Source organism: Dendrobates tinctorius, unplaced genomic scaffold, assembly GCF_039654945.1.
Source record: "Dendrobates tinctorius isolate UK_male_01 unplaced genomic scaffold, ASM3965494v1 ptg000024l, whole genome shotgun sequence".
Lineage (NCBI taxonomy): Eukaryota > Metazoa > Chordata > Amphibia > Anura > Dendrobatidae > Dendrobates > Dendrobates tinctorius.
Window position 1 is genome coordinate 15,043,510 of NW_027361692.1, and position 23,212 is coordinate 15,066,721.

At 42.7% G+C, this 23,212-nt stretch overlaps 1 protein-coding gene across 1 annotated transcript in view; it reads right to left on the bottom strand.

Annotated features, from left to right (window-relative positions):
• Positions 1–23,212, bottom strand: part of COL19A1 (collagen type XIX alpha 1 chain) — a 1,445,738-nt gene that overhangs the window by 148,610 nt on the left and 1,273,916 nt on the right. Inside the window, exon 42 of the mRNA XM_073569423.1 lies at positions 2,412–2,465. Within this exon, the coding sequence (XP_073425524.1) occupies positions 2,412–2,465 (54 nt within the window). The remainder of the gene's footprint in view (positions 1–2,411; positions 2,466–23,212) is intronic.

A 23,212-nucleotide genomic window follows, 5' to 3' on the forward strand; every position in this document is an offset into this window, starting at 1 on the left:
ACACACCGGGTGACGTTAAACCGCGTGCATTCTATTATTACTCCGCCATATAGCGTCCGTCATTACCTAGCAGCAGGTAACACATCTGCACGGTGGACCCCGGGCTGCGAACGCACCCTGTCATTATCTTTATTTGGTGTGTTCCGCCAGCCCCCTAACACTCTGTGTCACTGTCGCATGTAGGAAATCATTAGATATGATATGGCCATGTGTCACAGCAATTTAAGTTTAATGCTAGACGTGTCACCACGGAGCCCTAGCCTTAAATATACGTCCTGCATCACTGAGCATCTTTCCAAACCCTGTCCAGATGAGAGCACAGCACATTTTTGTATTTTGCTTTTCATTTTTCTAACTGCACTGCTTTTTCCATGGTAATTTTCCGTGTTGCCCACCATCTCTCAGGAGACATTCAACTACTGGTTGACTTACTTATAGGAACTCTTCTCCAATTAGTTCATGAAACATGTTGACTGGATGTGATAATTCTGTTGCTCTAGCGCTTTATCTTATCTGATATTCTAATCTCATCTGACAGAACTTCTTGAAGATTTTATCAATTTTGGTTCAGTGCTCTGTTTGGGAGAAATTGTTCAGTGGCCTTGCTTTGAGATTTACCACTCTGTAACTTTGGCAGCTAACAGTTGTAAAATCTTTCTAACATTTAATCTGTTTTTTTATCATAATTGTTGTATTTAATTGTTAAGAATTGCTCAGCAAATTGAATGTGACAATCATCGATGAATATGCTTTTCTTCAGATAAGTAGGCAGTGGATGAATAATAAAATATCTTAAGGATATGTCAACTTTGCAATTACAGATTTAGGCATGAAAGCACTGAATTAATATTTACATCAGCTAAGTTTTTGCAAGTTCCTAAAAAAGTATTTTTGTAATTAGAAGTATGCTTGGCTATTTCTGGGCATCCCATAGAGAGTGATTGGAGCTGCATACAAGTACACATACTGACAGTCCATTAAAACAGGGGACAAAAGTTCACAATTCTGCCGATTCTTGGGGTCTCAGCAGTCTACAAGTTGTCTAGCTGCTATCACACATCATTTGGATAGTTGATAAGTCCTTGATATCGGGATCCCCATTTAGGTTCAGCCTTAGTAGTAAATATTTTACTTTTGTTAAAATCTCTTAAATTTAGTGTTCACACTTATCTGTACCATAATGATCCATTCACGCTCATGCATTGTACCTATCCATCTGTCTGTATTAGGGTCATCAGGATTTGCAGCTAGTTGACATGCTTAGCCCATATGAGGCTGTAATACGATGATGATGAAAATACAGAAATTAGTTACTGCTTGTTAACTTTCTTTAAAAGGTACCTGTCACCAGTTTGTGCCACCTAAACTACATGCAGAATAATGTAGAGACAGAGACATTAATTCCAGTTATGCATCATTTACTGGGATTATTGCTGTAGTTTTGATATGATCAGTGTTTTATCAGCAGGAAATTATCACTAGAGGACTAGTAAACCTGCTGTCAGGTAGTCCTCCATATTCATGAGCTCTCTATAACCACGACCCCACCACTGATTGGCAGCTTTTTTGGTGCACAGGACAATGGTAGAAAGCTGCCAATCAGTGCTGGGGGCGGGGTTATACAGGGCTCAGTCTTCATAGAACTGCTAGATATGCAGCAGATAAAACAGTGATTTTATCAATGCTACAACAAGCAGCTCAGTAAAGGGGGTTTTACACATAGCGATATTGCTAGCGATATCGCTATAACGTCACCGATTTTGTGACGTTATAGCGATATCGCTAGCGATATCGCTATGTGTGATACTTACCTCCGACCGGCTCCCCCACTCCCCCGTTGTCCATCGCTGATCGTGCAAGAATGTCCAGCTCCATTTCTCGTCGGGCGCTTCCTGCTGGGCTTCCTGCTGGCGCTGACGAGCGACGCGTGGACGTGGGCAGGAGGACGTCAGGATCGCTGTGTGTGAAAGGTGAGTATCGCGCACTGCGTCGCTGCTGCATCGCTGGTGAGATCTGCCTGTGGGAAAGCTCACTAGCGATCATTTAGCGATGCACCAGCGATCCTGACCGGGTCGGATCGCTGGTCGGATCGCTGGTGCATCGCTAAATGTAAAGGGGCCTTAAAAGACATGTTGCTTGAATCTTGTTCATTATGCCTACATGTTGCTTCTAACAGATGAAGTGGCAAAAACCTGGTGACAACCTTCCTTAAATTTTTAGCTGAAAATTGATTTAAGATTGTTTTTATAATATTTTTATGATATAAACTACAGTTTATCTGCTTCAATGACTATGCAAATGGGAAGAGTAACCACTAAGATAAGGCAATAAAGAAATGTGTCACTTCACTAAAAACTGCAAGAAACAGGCAAGACAAATAATACAGTAGCAGAAGAATAAGTTTCCCATACCTTCTCCCCTGGGAAACCTTCAAGTCCTGGCAGTCCCATTGGTCCTGGCTCGCCCTAGAAAAAAAAGACCTTTACAGAATAACCTGCATGACATTATACCGAACAGACAGAGATAATTTTACATTTACAAGGTGCGTAATAAATCTGCCACTTCTGTGTCACCTTCTATAATTTAAGCATCTATTGTTCACCCTTTTTCGGTATTGTTTGTGAAGCCTGAGTGACGGTTTTAATTATCCTCCTACCTGTTTATTTCACGATAAACTTTTAAGAAGGGTTATCGGAAGAAAAATATAATTGCAGCAAAAGTCTTATTTTCTGATACCGCATCTGAAGATTCCGAATTTATGGACCAAGCAACAACACCTATGAATAATTTTCACACCGGTCCAATAAAAAGTACAAAACGTATAACGGATTCACTTCTCTTCCGGACAAATAGGTATCATAAAACACTGTAATAATGCAGTGTTAAAATACTACATTACCCAAAGCGTAGGATAAGAGGGCATCAAAGTTTCTTGAATTATGATGTGAACACATGCACCTCCAGACAGGGAATATAGAGAAGCCACGAAGCGTGAGTTCATTTTTATCTCTAGCAAGGCAAAGCAATCGTTAAGGGCTAATTTTTCCTATTTATTTTCTCATGGAAATATAGCAAAGTTAAATCAAGTCTACAAGACTCCTGCTTGTAAGTAAAATGGGAAGTATTTTTAGCCAATATAAACATACAATTAAGGCAATTTTAGAAGAAAATAAAGGATGTGTGTATTGTGTTTAACACCTACTTTATTTTAGACGCTGAGAAATGTAGAGAAATGCTGGGAAATAAAAGCCAGTCATCCTGATTCTGGATGCACATCTTGTAAATATAGGTGATTATACTGGTCATGTAAGATATAATCAGAGTATGTCACACGCAATGTAGTTTCAATAGATATTGTCATCCGTATACTCAAATCAGAGTTTGGCAGCAGAAAAAGGCATATTTATATTTAACAGACAGATCAAACATAATTGTTTTCATAAAAAGGGTTTTATTATATATACAGCTCTGGCAAAAATTGAGAGACCACTTTCAAATTTTCAGTTTGTCTGATTTTTCTCTTTATAGGTATATTTTTGAGCAAAATGTAAATTGTTCTTTTAGTCTATAAATTTCTGACAACATGTCCCCGAAGTTCCAAGAAATACATTTTGGGTTTTTTTCTGAAAAGGAGAAATGGTCAAAATTAAAAGAAAACTGTGTTTTTGGACCTCAAATAATGCAAAGAAAGCAAGTTCATAATAATTTAGAAACAACAATACTAATGTTTTAAATCAGGAAGAGTTCAGAAATCAATATTTTGTGGAATAACCATGATTTTTAATCACAGCTTTCATGCATCTTGGCATACTTTCCACCAGTCTTCTGCTTTTGGGTGACCTTATGCCACTCCTGGTACAAAAAATTAAGCAGTTCTTTGTTTGCTGGCTTGTGACTATCCATCTTCCTCTTGATTACATTCCAGAGGTTTTCAATGGGATTCAGGTCTGGAGAATTGGCTGCCCATGACAGGGTTTTGATGTGGTGGGCCCTTCATTTTTGCTAGAGCTGTATATATATATATATGTATATATATATATATTGATATTGTAAGGCAGTGACCTGCGTCACATGTGATGGTCGCTATGTGTCTCCCAGAATGCAGTGGGGCCAGTCCATTTCCTGCAGCCCAGATCTTAGGAGAGAGTAAAAAAACCCTGCAGGAGGGTTTGGGTGTGTCAGTTTGGAGCTTGCAGATTGCAGCAAGCTGAGCAGTCACTCTGCAAAAGCTCAGTCTGTGTGAGGGAACACAGAGCCCCGCAGAGCGAACTCCTGGCACCCTGCAGCATAATCCGCTGGTGCAGTCGTCCACGGCAACCGGACGCATTTACAGACAGTCTTGTTTCCAGGCTGCAATCCGGAGGATACCGTTGTGTTTTGTTTGTAAGTTTGGACATTAAAACTACATTTTGCTTTCAACCCTGATGAAGAGAGTAGCTATCTCTCGAAATGCGTCGGTATTGTGCCGCCTTTGAGCCACCGTCTTATGCCCAGTGTGACGTCACACTAGCCCCGCCCCCACCACACGCCGACTCCTTCAGCGTTGCTCTCAGCCAGAGCGCGCGAGGCAGCGGCAGTCTCCACTTCCATACGGAGTAACAGCAGCAGCAGCCCCCACGCTGAGCACCCAAGCCTGCGTCACTGAGCACTGGCCCTGCAAGTAAGTGCACCAGAATCAAGCACCCCGTTCCACTAGCAGGCACAAGCTGTCACTAACGCTTATTTACTTTGCAAGACCTGTGCCATCATTTGTTTTGTACATGATAAATCATTCTGACCTTGCCTGTTGAAATTGTCATGCAGTAAGGTCAGCATTCAGTTATCGTCCCAAACATCTATTTATTCCCCTCTTTCTTGGTGTTTCATTTTATTTTTCAGCTATTATATTTTTTCACATCAGAAACAGGCTGCAACATTCCAATCTTAATACCTAGCAACGGCTACATTTACAGCATGTATTTTATATGGTTCTGACATACTCAAGTGAGTAAATTAAGCTTAGTTCATTTTTTTTCTCTGAAACACACTAACAGGCTCACCCCTATTTAACCCTATATTATCTACTCAGCAGTTTTGGCATCCAAATGAAAGGCAATATACATCAATCACAAGGTGAATAGTCTCAGGATGCTGCTATACATCCACCACCACGTGATTTTTTTCATACATCAGCAAGTGATCAGCTTTAGCTCTTTTAAACAGGCACCAGCACAGAGCCTGTTATTCACCAGCTGCATCTGGGAATAGTGGACCTTCCTTCTCTGTCCAAGAGGACTGGTGCCAGTGTGTTAATCTTAAACTAATAATAAATAAAAAATCTATGAAAATGAACAAATGAAAGTTAGACATTGCTTTTCAACCATGCTACCACAGAATAAAAAAACTCATGAAATAAGCCTGGACAGAAATGATGGTACCCTTAACCTAATATTTTGTTGCACAACCTTTTGAGGCAATCACTGCAATCAAACGATTCCTGTAACTGTAAATGAGACTTCTGCACCTCTCGACAGGTATTTTGGCCCACTCCTCAAGAGCAAACTGCTCCATTTGTCTCCTGTTTGAAGGTTTCCTTTTCCAGATGGCATGTTTCAACTCTTTCTAAAGATGCGCACTTCAGAATAGTCCAATGTTTTCCTCTTAGCTATTCTTGGGTGTTTTTAACTGTGTGTTTTGGGTCATTATCCTGTTGCAAGACCCATGATCTGTGACTGAGACCAAGCTTTCTGACACTGGGCAGCACATTTCTCTCTAGAATCCCTTGATAGTCTTGAGATTTCATTGTACCCTACACAGATTCTAGACACCTTGTGCTAGATGCAGCAAAGCAGCCCAGAACATAACAGAGCCTCCTCCATGTTTCACAGTAGGAACAGTGTTCTTTTCTTGATATGCTTCATTTTTCCGCATATGAACATAGAGCTAATGTGCCTTGCCAAAAAGTTCCATTTTTGTCTCATATGTCCATAGGACGTTCTCCCAGAAGATTTGTGGCTTGTCAACATGTATCTTGGCAAATTCCAGTCTGGCTTTTTTATGATTTTTTTCAACAATAGTGTCCTCCTTGGTCGTATCCAATGAAGTCCACTTTGGCTCATACAACGACAGACGGTGCGATCTGACACTGATGTTCCTTGAGCTTGAAGTTCACCTTTAATCTGTTTAGAAGTTTGTCTGGGCTCTTTTGTTACCATTCGTATTATCCGTCTCTTTGATTTGTCATCAATTTTCCTCCTGCGGCCACGTCCAGGGAGGTTGGCTACAGTCTCATGGAGCTTAAATTTCTGTATAATATGAGCAACTGTAGTCACAGGAACATCAAGCTGCTTGGAAATGGTCTTATAACTTTCACCTTTAACATGTTTGTCTATAATTTTCTTTCGAATCTCCTGAGACAACTCTTTCCTTTGCTTCCTCTGGTCTATGTTGAGTGTGATACACACCATGTCACCAAACACCACAATGAGTATCTGCAACTCTCTATACAGGCCCACTCACTGATTCCAAGACTGTAGACACCTGTGATGCTAATTAGTGGACACACCTTGATTTAACATGTCCCCTTTGTAACATTATTTTAAGAAGTGCCATCATTTCACTCCAGGCCTATTTCATGAATTTTATTTTTTTTAAAAATCAGTGGAAGCATGGTTGAAAAGCAATGTCTGACTTTCATTTGTTCATTTTCATAGATTTTTGATTTATTATTACTTTTGTCAGACTCAAGTTATTTCTGTGACCATTGTGGGTTTTCCTGTCATTAAACGAGGTGTACCAAAAATTTTGACCACATGTGTATGTCAGTTGTTTGAATGTTATACTTTCTTGTTAGATAGATAGATAGATAGATAGATAGATAGATAGATAGAGAAAAAATGAAGGCAGCACTCCATAGATTTGTGGTGAAAAAATGTGGTTTTAATTCAGACCCACATGGCGTGGCGACATTTCAGCTCACATTGAGCCTTTTTCAAGCCGAAATGTCGCCACGCCATGAGGGTCTGAATTAAAACCACATTTTTTCACCACAAATCTATGGAGTGCTGCCTTCATTTTTTCTTTATCTGGCTTGGAGCATATATTGGATGCTTTACTGAGGAGGCTTGTGCACCCGCTTGTTGGTATTGTGCTGCTTCATTTTTTTGCATAGATAGATAGATGGATAGATAGCAATGGGATAGAGAGATAGATAGATATGAGATAGATAGATAGATAGATAGATAGATGTGGGATAGATATGGGATAGATAGATAGATATGGGATAGATAGATAGATAGATAGATAGATAGATAGATAGATGGATAGATAGATAGATAGATATGGGATATAGACAGATAGATATAGGATAGATAGATAGATAGATAGATAAATATGGGATAAATAGATAGATAGCTAGATAGCTAGATAGATAGATAGATAGGTAGATATATACAGGATAGATAGTGTGGTGTAGTAACCACTGAGTCCGCTAGGGGGCGCTGTGTGGATGTCCCAGGAGAAAGGATGAATGGCAGACTACGGAATGGCCGTTATGTATCCCAAAGTGGGTGGCTTTGGGATGGAGACTTATGTGTTGCTCAGCAATGATATTGCTGAGATGTTGCTTCAATGTATATGGGAGAAGTCTCCAGGTAACTAGAGAGATGGGCGGACCTGGTTACCTACAAACCCACCCAGGGGTGTGTTTAAGAGTGTCATAATAAAGTATATGTGTGGCTGTGTGTAATAGGACCTTTAGTGAGGTCATAGCCATGTGATCACCTGTGGGTGTGGTTATGGGCCATATAAGGTACCTGAGGTCCGGTCACATGAGAGAGAGCACATGGATCTGATTGGGCCATGTGGAAGGTCCCGGTAGGCCTAAGTGGAGGAAGGTGTGCTACCTTCCTGAAGACCACGTGCTGAGACTGCTGACCCGGTGAGGCCTATGTATATTGGCTGTACAGTTATGGCCAAAAGTATTGACACCCCTGCAATTCTGTCAGATAATATTCAGTTTCTTCCTGAAAATGATTGCAAACACAAATTCTTTGGTATTATTATCTTCATTTAATTTGTCTTAAATGAAAAAACACAAAAGAGAATGAAGCAAAAAGCAAAACATTGATCACTTCACACAAAACTCCAAAAATGGGCCGGACAAAAGTATTGGCACCCTCAGCCTAATACTTGGTTGCACAACCTTTAGCCAAAATAACTGCGACCAACTGCTTCCGGTAACCATCAATGAGTTTCTTACAATGCTCTGCTGGAATTTTAGACCATTCTTCTTTGGCAAACTACTCCAGGTCCCTGATATTTGAAGGGTGCCTTCTCCAAACTGCCATTTTTAGATCTCTCCACAGGTGTTCTATGGGATTCAGGTCTGGACTCATTGCTGGCCACCTTAGAAGTCGCCAGTGCTTTCTCTCAAACCATTTTCTAGTGCTTTTTGAAGTGTGTTTTGGGTTATTGTCCTGCTGGAAGACCCATGACCTCTGAGGGAGACCCAGCTTTCTCACACTGGGCCCTATATTATGCTGCAAAATTTGTTGGTAGTCTTCTGACTTCATAATGCCAAGCACACAGTCAAGCAGTCCAGTGCCAGAGGCAGCAAAGCAACCCCAAAACATCAGGGAACCTCCGCCATGTTTGACTGTAGGGACCGTGTACTTTTCTTTGAATGCCTCTTTTTTCTCCTGTAAACTCTATGTTGATGCTTTTGCCCTAAAAGCTCTACTTTTGTCTCATCTGACCAGAGAACATTCTTCCAAAATGTTTTAGGCTTTTTCAGGTAAGTTTTGGCAAACTCCAGCCTGGCTTTTTTATGTCTCGGGGTAAGAAGTGGAGTCTTCCTGGGTCTCTTACCATACAGTCCCTTTTCATTCAGATGCCGACGGATAGTATGGGTTGACACCGTTGTACCCTCGGACTGCAGGGCAGCTTGAACTTGTTTGGATGTTAGTGGAGGTTCTTTATCCAACATCCGCACAATCTTGCATTGAAATCTCTTATCAATTTTTCTTTTCCGGCCACATCTAGAGAGGTTAGCCACAGTGCCATGGGCTTTAAACTTCTTGATGACACTGCGCACGGTAGACACAGGAACATTCAGGTCTTTGGAGATGGACTTGTAGCCTTGATATTGCTCATGCTTCCTCACAATTTGGTTTCTCAAGTCCTCAGACAGTTCTTTGGTCTTCTTTCTTTTCTCCATGCTCAATGTTGGTACACACAAGGACACAGGACAGAGGTTGAGTCAACTTTAATCCATGTCAACTGGCTGCAAGTGTGATTTAGTTATTGCCAACACCTGTTAGGTGCCACAGGTAAGTTATAGGTGCTGTTAATTACACAAATTAGAGAAGCATCACATGATTTTTCGAACAGTGCCAATACTTTTGTCCACCCTCTTTGTTATGTTTGGTGTGGAATTATATCCAATTTGGCTTTAGGACAATTCTTTTTGTGTTTTTTCATTTAAGACAAATTAAATGAAGATAATAATACCAAAGAATTTGTGTTTGCAATCATTTTCAGGAAGAAACTGAGTATTATCTAACAGAATTGCAGGGGTGTCAATACTTTTGGCCATGACTGTATGTGAGGAGGGAGAAGCCTCCTGTGTTTGCTGAGGCTCCAGGGCTGAGCCTGAAACAATGGACACTTGTACTTGCTTTCGCCTGTGCTAAAGGCTATTCCTTATGTTATGTGCTGGTTTATGGGTTATAGAGCAATAAACCCTATGAACTTTTAAAGGAACGTGCCTCCTGGTTGTCTCCCGTCGCACTTAAGCGAGTTGAATCCCTACAATAGATAGATAGATATTAGGTAGATAGATAGATAGATATGGGATAGATAGATAGATATCTGTCTATCTAGTAAGATAGACAGGTAGAAGAAATGCTCCATTAAAAATAAGGTGAAAACCATGACACTTCCTTATAAAAAAAGATTATTAGTTTGATGGCGACATTAACAAAATCTTGAAGGCAGAATAAAGTCAGTTGTTTGACAAAGAGGAATCCTGACCATGTGGCGCAATCCTTTGATGAGAGGAGCTTTGTGTGATGCATGGCATCATTTTACAAGCCCTTTCTTTTAATGTTACCACACAAAACCCTCCATGTATCATCTTTTTATGTATGTATAAAAAGTACAGCAATAGAGTCTAGGCTGAAAAAGGCAGACATATTTTCACTAAAAATAAACTTACCAATGGCTATAAGACTGAAATAACAGATCATCAAACTGTAAGTGTTCTTTTAATTATTTTTATGCTTTGCTTTCCTGTGTGTTCAATTGCTCAGATTTTTCATTTTAATTTGCAAGAACACCATGTGCCTCCAGGTTAGTATTCTGAAGCAGGCTGGATATGATTTACACTTCATCAGATGGCTAACAGGAAACACATCTAATGCGTGCAAACAATTCTAAAAGTAAGGATTTTTCCCTCTTATAAAATACTTGCTTAAATGTGAAGGCACAAGATTAATTATGGTGTATTTAGAACTAATTTTTTTTCTATTTTTATTAATATGAAATCATGGCTTTCCAGGATATATGTAGTGTAGTGGATTATTGTTTTAACTTCTTAAGGTAGTAATTAGTGATGAGCGAGTATAGTCGTTGCTCGGGTTTTCCCGAGCATGCTCGGGTGACCTCCAAGTATTTTGGCGTGCTTGGAGATTTAGTCTTCGTTGACACTGCTGCATGATTTGCGGCTCCTAGGCAGCCTGAATATATGTGTGGAATTCCTAAAAAACAGCCGCAAATCATACAGCTGCGTCGACAAAAACTAAATCTCTGGGCATGCCAAAATACTCGGAGATCAACGAGTATACTCGCTCATCACTAGTAGTAATCATTTTCCCCTCAATAAAGAGAAAAGAAACTGGTAATATGTCACTGATCTTTTTCTACTCAATGCTTCCTTCAATCCCATAACTAAAATATATCACAGTGATAAATGTCTGATCTCTGGGACTAATCACTCAGATTCCAACTGATCATGAGATTGGAGGTAGCCTAGTGGACATGGACAATCTACCATTCCATTCACACAGATGGACTTTGTGACCCCTGTTTAGGTGATGGGTGGAAGTCTCAGAGGTTGGACCCCAGAAATCATATCTTTATCATCTATCCTGTGAATAGGTGATATGTGTTCTTTTTAGGACAATGCCTTTAAGCACAGGGTTAGGAGCAGTATGCTTTTTCATGGAGATGAGTAATTTGGATGGCCTTTTAATGAAGTTGATATTGGAACTGCTTAAGTTTATCTTGAAACATAATTTTGTTGCATTTAAAGATCAATGCTATTTACAGAAGCAGGGAACTGCCATGGGTCAGGCACGTGCCCCATTGTATGCAAACCTGTTTCTAGGGTTCTGGGAGAGGCAGATTTTCCATGGTGATGGGGCATGTGCCACTGGCCATGTGCAGTGCTGGTTTTGTTGTATCGATGATTTACTGATAGTTTGTCAGGGTTCCAACACTGAAGTTGAAGCATCATTGAGCCTCTGAAGCCACGTGTGTGCTTCTCGTCTTCAGAGGCAAACTTCGAATGACTGAAGGTGCAGAAGATGTATGTTAGCCTTCTTCTGCACTTCTCATCAGCAGACCACCAGCTGTCATGACAACCTATCCATGCTGTCATGGGCACACCAATGGACAGCAGGACTGATGTGCCGGCACATGCAGGTTAAATGAGAAATTAAGTTTTGCCCCTTTTTTAAAGTATCTCTGCATTTATAATTGTTGCTTTGTCAATTTTAATTTGTCTCTCCTTTTCATTGTTTATTTTAATAATTTATATTGCATCCATAATCCTAGATGTCCTCAATACTTCCGTGGGATGAGGAGAATAATAACATGAGAAGATTTTTATACTTTTTCCTCCCGTTTCCATCACTGGGTATATCACCCCTGTACTGTTACTCCATTGTTTATACTACTCCTGTACTGTTAAATTACTATGTATACTACCCCTGTACTGTGACTTCCCTATGTATACTACTCATGTTCTGTGACTTCATTGTGTATACTACTCATGGACTGTGACATCATTATGTAAACTACCCCTGTATTGTGACATCACTATGTATACTACCCCTGCCTCTACTGTGACATCATTGTGTATACTGTACTGTGACATCACTGTGTATACTGCCCCTGTACAGTGACATCACTGTGTATACTACTCCTGTATTGTGACATTATTTTCTATACTATCCCTGCACTGTGTGACATCACTATGTCTATTTATCCCTTTATTGTGACAGCACTGTGTTTACCTGCACTGTGACAGCACTGTGTTTACCTGCACTGTGACATCACTGTGTAAACTACCCCTGTACGGTGACATCACTGTGTAAACTACCCTTGTACTGTGATATCACAGTGTATTCTACCCCTGTACTGACATCACTGTGTATACTACTCCTGTACTGTTACATCACTGTGTAAACTACCCCTTTACTGTGACATCACTGTGTAAAAAACCTCTGTACTGTGACATCACTATGCATAGTATTCCTTTACTGTGACATCACTCTATTTATTCCTGTACTGTGACATCATTATGTCTATTTATACCTTTATTGTGACATCACTGTGTTTACTACCCGTGTACTGTGACATCACTGTGTATACTACCCCTGTACTGTGACATCATGGTGTATACTACTTTACTGTGATATCACTGTGCATACTACTCCTGTACTGTGACATCATTGTGTATACTACTCCTGTACTGTGACATCATTGTGTAAACTACCCCTGTACTGTGACATCACTGTGTACTGTATTTTACCCCTGTACTGTGATATCACTGTGTAAATCACTGTGTAATCTCGGGCTTAGAACCCACTGGGAAAAATGTGGGTGTCATCTGTATCCATGATGAACTCTGCGAGTATCCCGACAGTAGAGAGGTTTCATTTTTTAAGCCATGCGGGGAGATTAAACATGTGGTCGGGGTAGTGAAGACCCTTCCTTACGGGGATGTCCTAGAAGGGATTTGCCCATCTTCTGGTCTTTGTGGAAAATTAAAATTAACCCTCTCTGAGCAAAAATTTTCCAGGGGACAGAGTCCGAAGTTCCCGACTCAGGGATTCCTGCCTTAGGTGTTACCCCCATAGGGAAAGAGTGTGAACCTAATAGGATTCCCTTACAGGTGATGGCAGGAGAGGTCGAGGAGACCCCGACAATCCCCGAGCTGGAAGTGCCCCGGAGAACTTTTGGGACTGCCAAGGTACAGGGTCCCACCCTGACCCGGGCAGTGGAAAGGGTAAATGAGGTAAACGGGATGGTTTAGCAACCGGGTGCAGAGTTGGTGTACATACGCATGGCGATCAACCAAGAGTTACCTTATAGGGTTGATAAAATCCAGGATGAGGCGGTACAACAACTGTTAGTGCCCCAATCCTACCATAGGTAGGTGCTCCAAATGGCTCACACCCATATGCTGGGAGAGCAGTTGGGGGTCAAAAAAGATGCAGGAGCACATATTGTAGCTTTTCTTGGCCTGGTGCCTAAGCTGAGGTGCAGAGGTTCTGTGAAACGTGTCCTGAGTGCCAACTAACCTCACCAACCGCAAACTACCAGAGTCCGTTGGTACCTCTACCCATTAAAGGGGTACTTTTTGAGTGGATTGCGATGGATCTGGTAGGGCCAATTGTAAAATCCACCCAGGGCCACCAACACATGTTAGTGGTCGTAGACTACGCCACCCGGTACTCGGGGGCCATTCCGCTTCGGCATACCTCGGCTAAGCTTATCGCCCGAGAGCTGCTTGCCATGTTCTGCTGCCTTGGGCTACCGAAGGAGATCCTTACTGATCAGGAGACTTTTTTATGTTCATGATGATAAAGGAGTTGTGCACCACCCCCAGACTGACGGATTAGTCAAGCGCTTTAACAAAACCCTCAAGTCCATGTTGAAGAGTTTCCAAGGATGGAAGGGATTGGGATATGTTGGGATATGTTGTTTCCCTTCTTGATGTTTGCCATTCGCAAAGTACCGCTGACTTCCACAGGATTTTCACACTTTGAGCTACTGCATGGCAGGCATCCTAGGGGTCTGCCGGATGTCGCCAAAGAGACATGAGAGCAGGAACCCATGCCACATAAAAGTGTCATACAGCATGTGGTCAATATGCAGGACCAGATTGGAGCGGTCATGCCTATCATAAAGGAGCATTTGGTGGATGCTCAGGCGGCGCAGAGCAGCGCATATAACAGAAAGACCACGGTATGCTCCTTTAAAGCAGGAGATCAGGTTTTAGTCTTGGTACCCACCACCGAAAGTAAGCTTATGGCCAAATGGCAAGGGGCATATTAAGTTTGGGAAAAGGTTGGGGAGGTGAACAACCGAGCATACCAGCCCAGGAAGAGAAAACCAGAACAGTTGTACCATATCAATCTGTTAAAGGTGTGGAAGGACGGGAATGTATGCTTATGGATGTGACTCCAGAAGTATCATCTAGGGACCCTCCGATAGCGGATGGAGGCTGTTCTGATGAGTCACCAAAGGAGGAAAAAACAAAATACCAGCTAAGTCCAGAAAAACCAGAGAGGTTGGCAGCTATCGGATTGCAGACCCCTGAACCTATCCACAACAACTAGCAGTAGCGGTGGGGGGTTCCTACGGAGCCCTAGACCCCTCGATCACAGCCGGAGAACTAAATAGCCTAAAGACAGAAAGGGGAAAAACTAAACTGCCCCAGAGCAGACCCCAAAGCAATAGGCAGCCCCCAACATATAATGACGGTGAAGCAAGATGAAACCACTAACACAGATAGAAAGATAGGTTGAGCAAATGATGGGGCCCAAGCTAACTATATAGGACAGGATAGGAAAGCTGCTGTCTGCCATCCACAAAAACCCTATCAAAATGAGCCAACCGACTGATAGGAAAAACAGGCCCTGAAGTCGCTAGGCTTCAAAAGACTATATCAGCACACAGGTATATTCTAAAGACAGAGCAAAATATCAACAGATCAGAGACAAAAATGGAGTTCAGCTCACCCCCGGCCGGGGATGGCAGAACTCCCAAAAAACAAGGCAAAACAAAAACAAAACTGAAGAGTACAAAGAAGAGCAGAAAAACTTAGCTTTGAGATGCAGGAATCAGACTGGTCTCCAAGAATCCAGCAGGAAAATCACCAGCCAGGAAGAAGGGCGTCGGCAGCCTTATATCCAGTCCTCAATTCCAGCCACCCAGTCATCATCTAGCTGCCCAGGTGTTTGGTAATCAGTCTCACTACCTTCCTTCACTAGAGGAGGGAGTTCATCAGACCTCAATGGTGAAGGGAAAAATGAACTCACAACAGTACCTCCCCCTTGAGGAGGGGTCACCGAACCCTCATCCATGCCACCAGGGCGATCCGGGTGAGCCCGATGAAAGGCACGCACCAATCTTTCGGCATGAATATCAGAGGCAGAGACCCAGGAATTATCCTCCTGACCATAACCCTTCCACTTAACCAAATACTGGAGTCTCCGTCTAGCCAGACGGGAATCCAGTATCTTCTCTACCTCATATTCCATGTTACCTTCAACCAATATAGGGTCAGGAGGTGCCACCACAGGAACTACTGGTTCAACAAACCTCTTCAACAAGGACTTATGAAACACATTATGAATTTTAAATGTGACAGGAAGAGCCAACCAAAAAGAGACCGGATTAATAATCTCCAAAATCTTGTAAGGGCCAATAAATCTAGGCTTAAACTTAGGAGAAGCCACCTTCATAGCGATATTTTTTGATGACAACCAAACCATATCACCCACCTTAAACTGAGGACCAATGGTCCTACGCCGGTTGGAAAACCGCTGGGCCTTTTCCTGGGAGAGAGACAACTTATCCACTACTTGGTCCCAGATCTGGTGCATTCTCTCCACCACAGTGTCAACACCTGGGCAGGCAGAAGGCTCCACCTGCCCTGAAGAAAATCGAGGGTGAAAACCAAAGTTACAAAAAAAAGGTGACATCAAAGTGGCAGAACTAGCTCTATTATTTAAAGCAAATTCGGCCAAGGGCAAAAATGAAACCCAATCATCCTGATCAGCAGAAATAAAACATCTCAAATACGACTCCAAAGTCTGGTTTGTTCTCTCTGTCTGCCCATTGGTCTGAGGGTGAAACGCAGAGAAGGACAACTGAATTCCCAGCTTGAAACAGAAAGTCCTCCAAAATCTAGACACAAACTGAACTCCTCTGTCAGATACAATGTTCTCAGGAATCCCGTGCAAGCGAACCACCTGTTGCAAAAACAAGGGAACCAACTCAGAGGAAGATGGCAACTTAGGGAGTGGTACAAGATGGACCATCTTAGAGAATCTATCACAAATCACCCAAATAACAGTCATTCTCTGAGAGACAGGCATATCAGAGATAAAATCCATTGAAATATGGGTCCATGGCCTCCTGGGCACCGGCAAAGGCATCAACAAGCCACTAGAGCGAGAACAAGGTTTAGACCGGGAGCAAGTCCCACAGGACTGCACAAAATTCCTGACATCATGAGACAAGGCGGGCCACCAAAAAGACCGACTCACCAGATCTGTAGTACCAAAAATACCTGGATTACCAGCCAATGCAGAGCAATGATCTTCAGACATCACTCTCTTCCTCCACTGGTCAGGAACATACAACTTTCCACTGGGACAACGCTCAGGTTTGTCCTCCTGAAACTCTTCCAGAGCACGTCTCAAATCGGGCGAGATGGCAGAAAGAACTACCCCCTCGCCTAAGATGGTAGCAGGCTTAGTCACAACAGGAGAATCAGCAAGGAAACTCCTAGAGAGGGCGTCTGCCTTGACATTCTTAGTGCCCGGAAGAAAAGAGACCACAAAATCAAAACGTGTGATAAACAAGGCCCAAATAGCCTGTCTAGGATTCAAGCGCTTGGCCGACTCCAGGTAAATCAAATTCTTGTGGTCAGTAAGGACCACGACTTGGTGTTTGGCTCCCTCCAACCAATGTCTCCACTCCTCAAATGCCCATTTCATGGCTAACAGTTCCCGATTCCCCACATCATAGTTACGTTCGGATGGGGAGAACTTTCGGGTAAAGAAAGCACAAGGATTCATTTTAGATGTCACAGGATATTTTTGGGACAACACCGCTCCTGCACCAATCTCAGAAGCGTCCACCTCCACCTGAAACGGGAGTGAGACATCAGGTTGCCGCAAAACCGGAGCAGAAGTGAATCTTCGCTTCAGCTCCTGAAAGGAAGAAACAGCCTCCGGAGACCAATTCAGCACATCAGCACCCTTTCTAGTCAAATCCGTCAATGGCTTGGCAATACCAGAAAAATTAGCTATAAATTTCCGATAAAAATTAGCAAAACCCAAAAACTTCTGGAGGGCCTTCAAAGAAGTGGGCTGAACCCAATCATAAATGGCCTGTACCTTGGCCGGGTCCATTTCAATAGTTGACGGAGACAAAATAAATCCCAAAAATGAAATCCTCTGTACCCCAAAAAGGCATTTCGATCCCTTGACATACAGGGAATTCTCCCTCAAAATCCGGAACACAGTCCGAACATGTTCCACATGAGAGTCCCAATTCTTGGAGAAGATCAAAATATCATCCAGATAGATAATCAAAAATTTATCCACAAAGTCTCGGGATATATCATTCATGAAGCACTGGAAGACAGAAGGCATCACCAGGTACTCAAAATGTCCCTCCGGAGTATTAAACGCCGTCTTCCATTCATCCCCATGCTTAATGCGAATAAGATTATACGCCCCCCTGAGGTCAAGCTTGGTAAACCAGCAAGAACCTTTAACTCTGGAGAATAGATCAGAAATCAGGGGTAACGGATACTGATATTTAACAGTAATTTTGTTGAGGGCATGATAGTCAATACAAGGCCTTAATGAACCATCCTTTTAAGCCACGAAAAAAAAACCAGCACCTAAGGGTGAAGAGGATGGTCTAATATGACCCTTCCCCAATGCCTCCTTAATATAGGATCGCATAGCCTCGTGCTCGGGTACAGATAAATTGAAAAGCCGACCCTTGGGGAATTTACACCCCGGGTTCAGCTCAATTGCACAGTCATAACTCCTATGAGGAGGCAAAGACGCAGACTCATTCTCACTAAATACATCATAAAAGTCAGCCAAATAGTCAGGAACATCATGCGACTGGGGAGAGGTGGAGAAAACAGGAGCATCACTAAGGGCACACCGACAACCCCAACTCACCACAGACAAAGATTTCCAATCCAGAACTGGATTATAGATTTGCAACCAGGGAAACCCCAGAACAATGGTATCATGCAAATTATGCAACACCAAAAATCTGCAATTTTCTTGATGGTCTGGGGCGACCCGCATTACCACCTGGGTCCAAAACTGAGGTTTATTCTTCGCCAAAGGAGTAGCATCAATACCCCTCAAAGGGATAGGCGTCCGCAGAGGTGTCATAGGAAATCCACAACGTTTAGCAAAATCCAAGTCCATCAGGTTCAGAGCTGCTCCCGAATCCACAAAAGCCTTAGCGGAAAATGTGGACAGGGAGCAGATCAGAGTAATTGCCAGGAGAAACTTAGGTTGAACACCACCCACAGAAAATGTGGAGCACAACGTTTCTCTCATTTAGGGCAGACAGAAATAATATGCGAGGCATCTCCACAAAAAAAACACAGCTTATTACGCCTTCTGAACTCCTGACGTTGCGCCCTAGACAAAACTCTATCACATTGCATAGGTTCAGACATTTGTTCAACAGGTGGTAACATCTCTCGTGTAGTTTTGCGTTCACGTAAACGCCGATCCACCTGAATGGCTAATGACATAGAATCGTCAAGACCGGAGGGAGCAAGAAATCCCACCATAGTATCTTTTACAGTTTCTGACAAAACCCTTCCGAAAGAGGGCTGCCAAGGCACCATCATTCCAGGTAGTAAGGACCGCCCACTTTCGGAATTTTTGACAGTACAACTCTGCCGAATCCCGACCCTGGCTTAATGCAAACAGGGTCTTTTCAGCCTGATCAATAGCATTAGGTTCATCATACAACAACCCCAAGGCTTGAAAAAATGCGTTCACATTATTCAGAATAGGATCATCAGGTTTCAAAGAAAACGCCCAATCCTGGGGATCGCCGCGCAGCAAAGAGATGACAATTTTAACCTGCTGCGCGGAGTTCCCCGACGAGTTAGGCTTCAAGGCAAAAAATAATTTACAATTATTCTTGAAATTCAAGAATTTAGACCGATCCCCCAAAAATACATCAGGAGTAGGAATCTTTGGTTCAGCAGCATGTGAATGAGCAAGATAGGCGGAAATTCCCCGCACTTCAGCAGCGAGCTGCTCCACACGATCAGACAATTGCTTCATCTCGATTGAGAGAAAAATTCCCCCTACGGCCTCAGAGATATAGAGGAAAATATATGCACACAAAAAAAAAAAATTCTGACACTTTTTTTTTTCTTTTTTTTTTTTTTACAATTCTCTCCTGCTATTGAGTACCCTAGGATCTGCGGTATGGCTGGTGATTCTGTTCTGATGAGTCACTGAAGGAGGAAAAAACAAAATACCAGCTAAGTCCAGAAAAACCAGAGAGGTTGGCAGCTATCGGATTGCAGACCCCTGAACCTATCCACAACAACTAGCAGTAGCCCTGGGGGGTTCCTATGGAGCCCTAGACCCCTCGATCACAGCCGGAGAACTAAATAGCCTAAAGACAGAAAGGGGAAAAACTAAACTGCCCCAGAGCAGACCCCAAAGCAATAGGCAGCCCCCAACATATAATGACGGTGAAGCAAGATGAAACCACTAACACAGATAGAAAGATAGGTTGAGCAAATGATGGGGCCCAAGCTAACTACAAAACTCTGCAAAAACCCTATCAAAATGAGCCAACGGACTGATAGGAAAAACAGGCCCTGAAGTCGCTAGGCTTCAAAAGACTATATCAGTACACAGGTATATTCGGAAGACAGAGCAAAATATCAACAGATCAGAGACAAAAATGGAGTTCAGCTCACCCCCGGCCGGGGATGGCAGAACTCCCAAAAAACAAGGCAAAACAAAAACAAAACTGAAGAGTACAAAGAAGAGCAGAAAAACTTAGCTTTGAGATGCAGGAATCAGACTGGTCTCCAAGAATCCAGCAGGAAAATCACCAGCCAGGAAGAAGGGCGTCGGCAGCCTTATATCCAGTCCTCAATTCCAGCCACCCAGTCATCATCTAGCTGCCTAGGTGTTTGGTAATCAGTCTCACTACCTTCCTTCACTAGAGGAGGGAGTTCATCAGACCTCAATGGTGAAGGGAAAAATTAACTCACAACAGGAGGCTAAGAGAAAGGTAAAGACAGGCGATACTCTCTAGAAACTCACAGTGTCGAGAACTTCGGAAACTAGTACAAGAGAACACGGATGTATTCTCGAAACTACCCGGTCGCACCTCTGTCATCCAGCATGACATTGTCACCGAGCCTTACTTGAGGGTGGGTGCGAATGAAGGCATACCGTGTGCCCAAAGCCTGGAGACAGGCTATCGTGAGTGAGGTGAGACAAATACTTCAGCTAGGAGTAATTGAGGAGTCACAGAGTGAGTGGGCTAGCCCCATTGTGCTAATCCTGAAGCCAGACAGATCATTATGTCTGTAATGACTTACATAAATTGAATGAGGTGTCGATGTTTGACCTTTATCCAATGCACGTTTCGCATGCACTAAGCACCGCTTTCTCAAGGGGAATGAGAAAGCGGTGCTTATTGCACGCGAAACGTGCATTGGGGCTCTTCCACCCGGTCCTGGGGTCTCCTTTGCTGCCCTTATACCTTGCGGTGAGTCTCTTTTATTAGGTCTTAGTCTGGCATTGTTATTCATGAGCGCTTTCAGTACAGATTATCCATTGTAGATTTTATTTGCACATACATATCGTTACTTCCCTCATGTTTACATGCTATGTGCTATGCATACTTAGACCATTTACCCTTTTGAGACTCTCCCTTGCGTTCATACCCTCTGCTTGGACATATACTTGTCATTAATTCTTTATTGTTATGATATTCAAGCATATGGGCATTGGTGTCCCTCTTGTGACGCACCTGGTCCTTCCTGTCTTAGTCTCATCATGTGTATTTTTATACGTTTAATTGATGTCAGCTTGATGATGTATTTAATTGATGATGTATGTACAGACCCCAGACAGCCGGCACAGGCCCATGGCAGGCCCGTACAGACCACCGACAGCCGGCACAGGCCCCCGGCAGCCGGCACAGGCCCCCGGCAGGCCCGTGCAGACCCCCGACAGCCGGCACAGATCTCCGGCAGGCCCGCACAGACCCCGCCCACACACACAGACACGCGCAGTGTCCGCCCACGCTCCGCCCACACTCTTCCCCCCTCCCAAAATGGATGTGCAAGGAAAGAAAGGGTTTTTTTAATTCCGATATTTCTGTCCCATTGACTTGAATGCGACTTCCGGTATCAGAATCAGTGATACCCGATACTTTTTGGGTATCGGGCCGATCCAATCTTTTCCGATATTTCTCTATATCTGAAAGTATCGCTCAACACTAACTATCACTAGGGTCTTGCAGCAGAGACCCCCACGGATCCCAAAAATGTGGGGACACAAGTTCCCTTGAGTGTTAGTGTGTATTAGCATACACTCTCCTATAATAAATGTACAGCAGTGGTTATCATGCTCACTGCCACTCCAGTCACACAGGGAACTTTGGGACTCCTACAGTATTCCTGGGATCACTGGGGGGGTCTCAGTGTTCAGACCAACAATAATGTACATTTGTCACTTATCCTGTGGATAGATAATATATGTAGTTTATGGGACAACCCTTTTAAAGGAGCAGCAGGATATAACAAGAGGGTTGGGCATGTACCACAGTGGTGAGATGACTGCACCAAATGCTTTAGTAAATCTGCAGTGATCTCCTGTAATGTATATTTACATGAATGACAATTGTCAGCAATTCATCTATGAATTCTCACATGTAATTTAAGTGCACTGATACATAACTAATATTAAGGAGAAGCTGTCACCTCTCCTGACATGTCTATTTTGATAAAAATGTTATTTCCCATTAGATAACAATCCTGGAGCATCTTTTCTTAGAACTCTGTGTTGTGCAGCTCCTCTAGTATTCCTCTTGGAAATGTAAAGGTAAATGTACACCTGATGTATCCTTGTCCTGTCAGTTCTGATTGGACAGTGTTAGTATATAAAGCGATCAAAATAAGTCCAGAAGACTCAATATTACAAAGAATAAGATTAAATCTTTATTGTAATATAAACAGGAACAAGGAAACGGGGAAATTGAGTCAGAAATGACCATAGCAGCACAAAGGCAGACACCTGGGGCATACATGTGATAAAAGGACCAAGAAGGGATAAGGCATAACTAAAGCATTATTACAATATAATATTAGATGATGCATTGTGCAAACCCCAAATTGTAAAACAACCAAACAGGTTAGATAGGTGTAAACATTACCATTGTATACAATTAGACAATAGAAAAACTTTACCTGTTAGGACAGCAAGTAGAGGTCCACCCACGTATCTACCCCCCCAATGCATGTTTTGGCAAATGGCCTTTCTCAACCTCTTAAAAATTAAATAAACTATAAAAATAAATTATAAAAAGAAATAAACTATAAAAACGTCAGTTCTTAAGAAGGAATATTTAATTAGACATAAATTGCTAAAGGGGGTTTTACACTAAGCGATATCGCTAGCAATATCGCTAAAACGTCACTGGTTTTGTGACGTTATAGCGATATTGCTAGCTATATCGCTATGTCTGATACTTACCTCCGACCGGCTCCCCCGCTGTCCATCGCTGATCGCGCGAGAATGTCCGGCTCCATTTCTCGTCGTCAGCTTCCTGCTGTGTGAGACGAGCGACGCGTGGAGGCGGGCGGGAGGACGTCAGGATCGCTGTGTGTGAAAGGTGAGTATTGTCCGCTGCGTCGCTGCTGCATCGCTGTGAGATCTTTCTGTATGAAAGCTCACTAGCGATCATTTAGCGATGCACCAGCGATCCTGACCGGGTCGGATCGCTGGTCGGATCGCTGGTGCATCGCTAAATGTAAAAGGGCCTTAAGTAGCTTGTTTTTACAAGCACTTGACAATTTTAACCATTTAATAAGGTGAAAAAAAACCTCTAATTTTTAAATCATACGTTATCTTTACTGTTTTGAAGTAACGAAACACAGTGTCTGCAAATTGAGATTCTGGTTTGT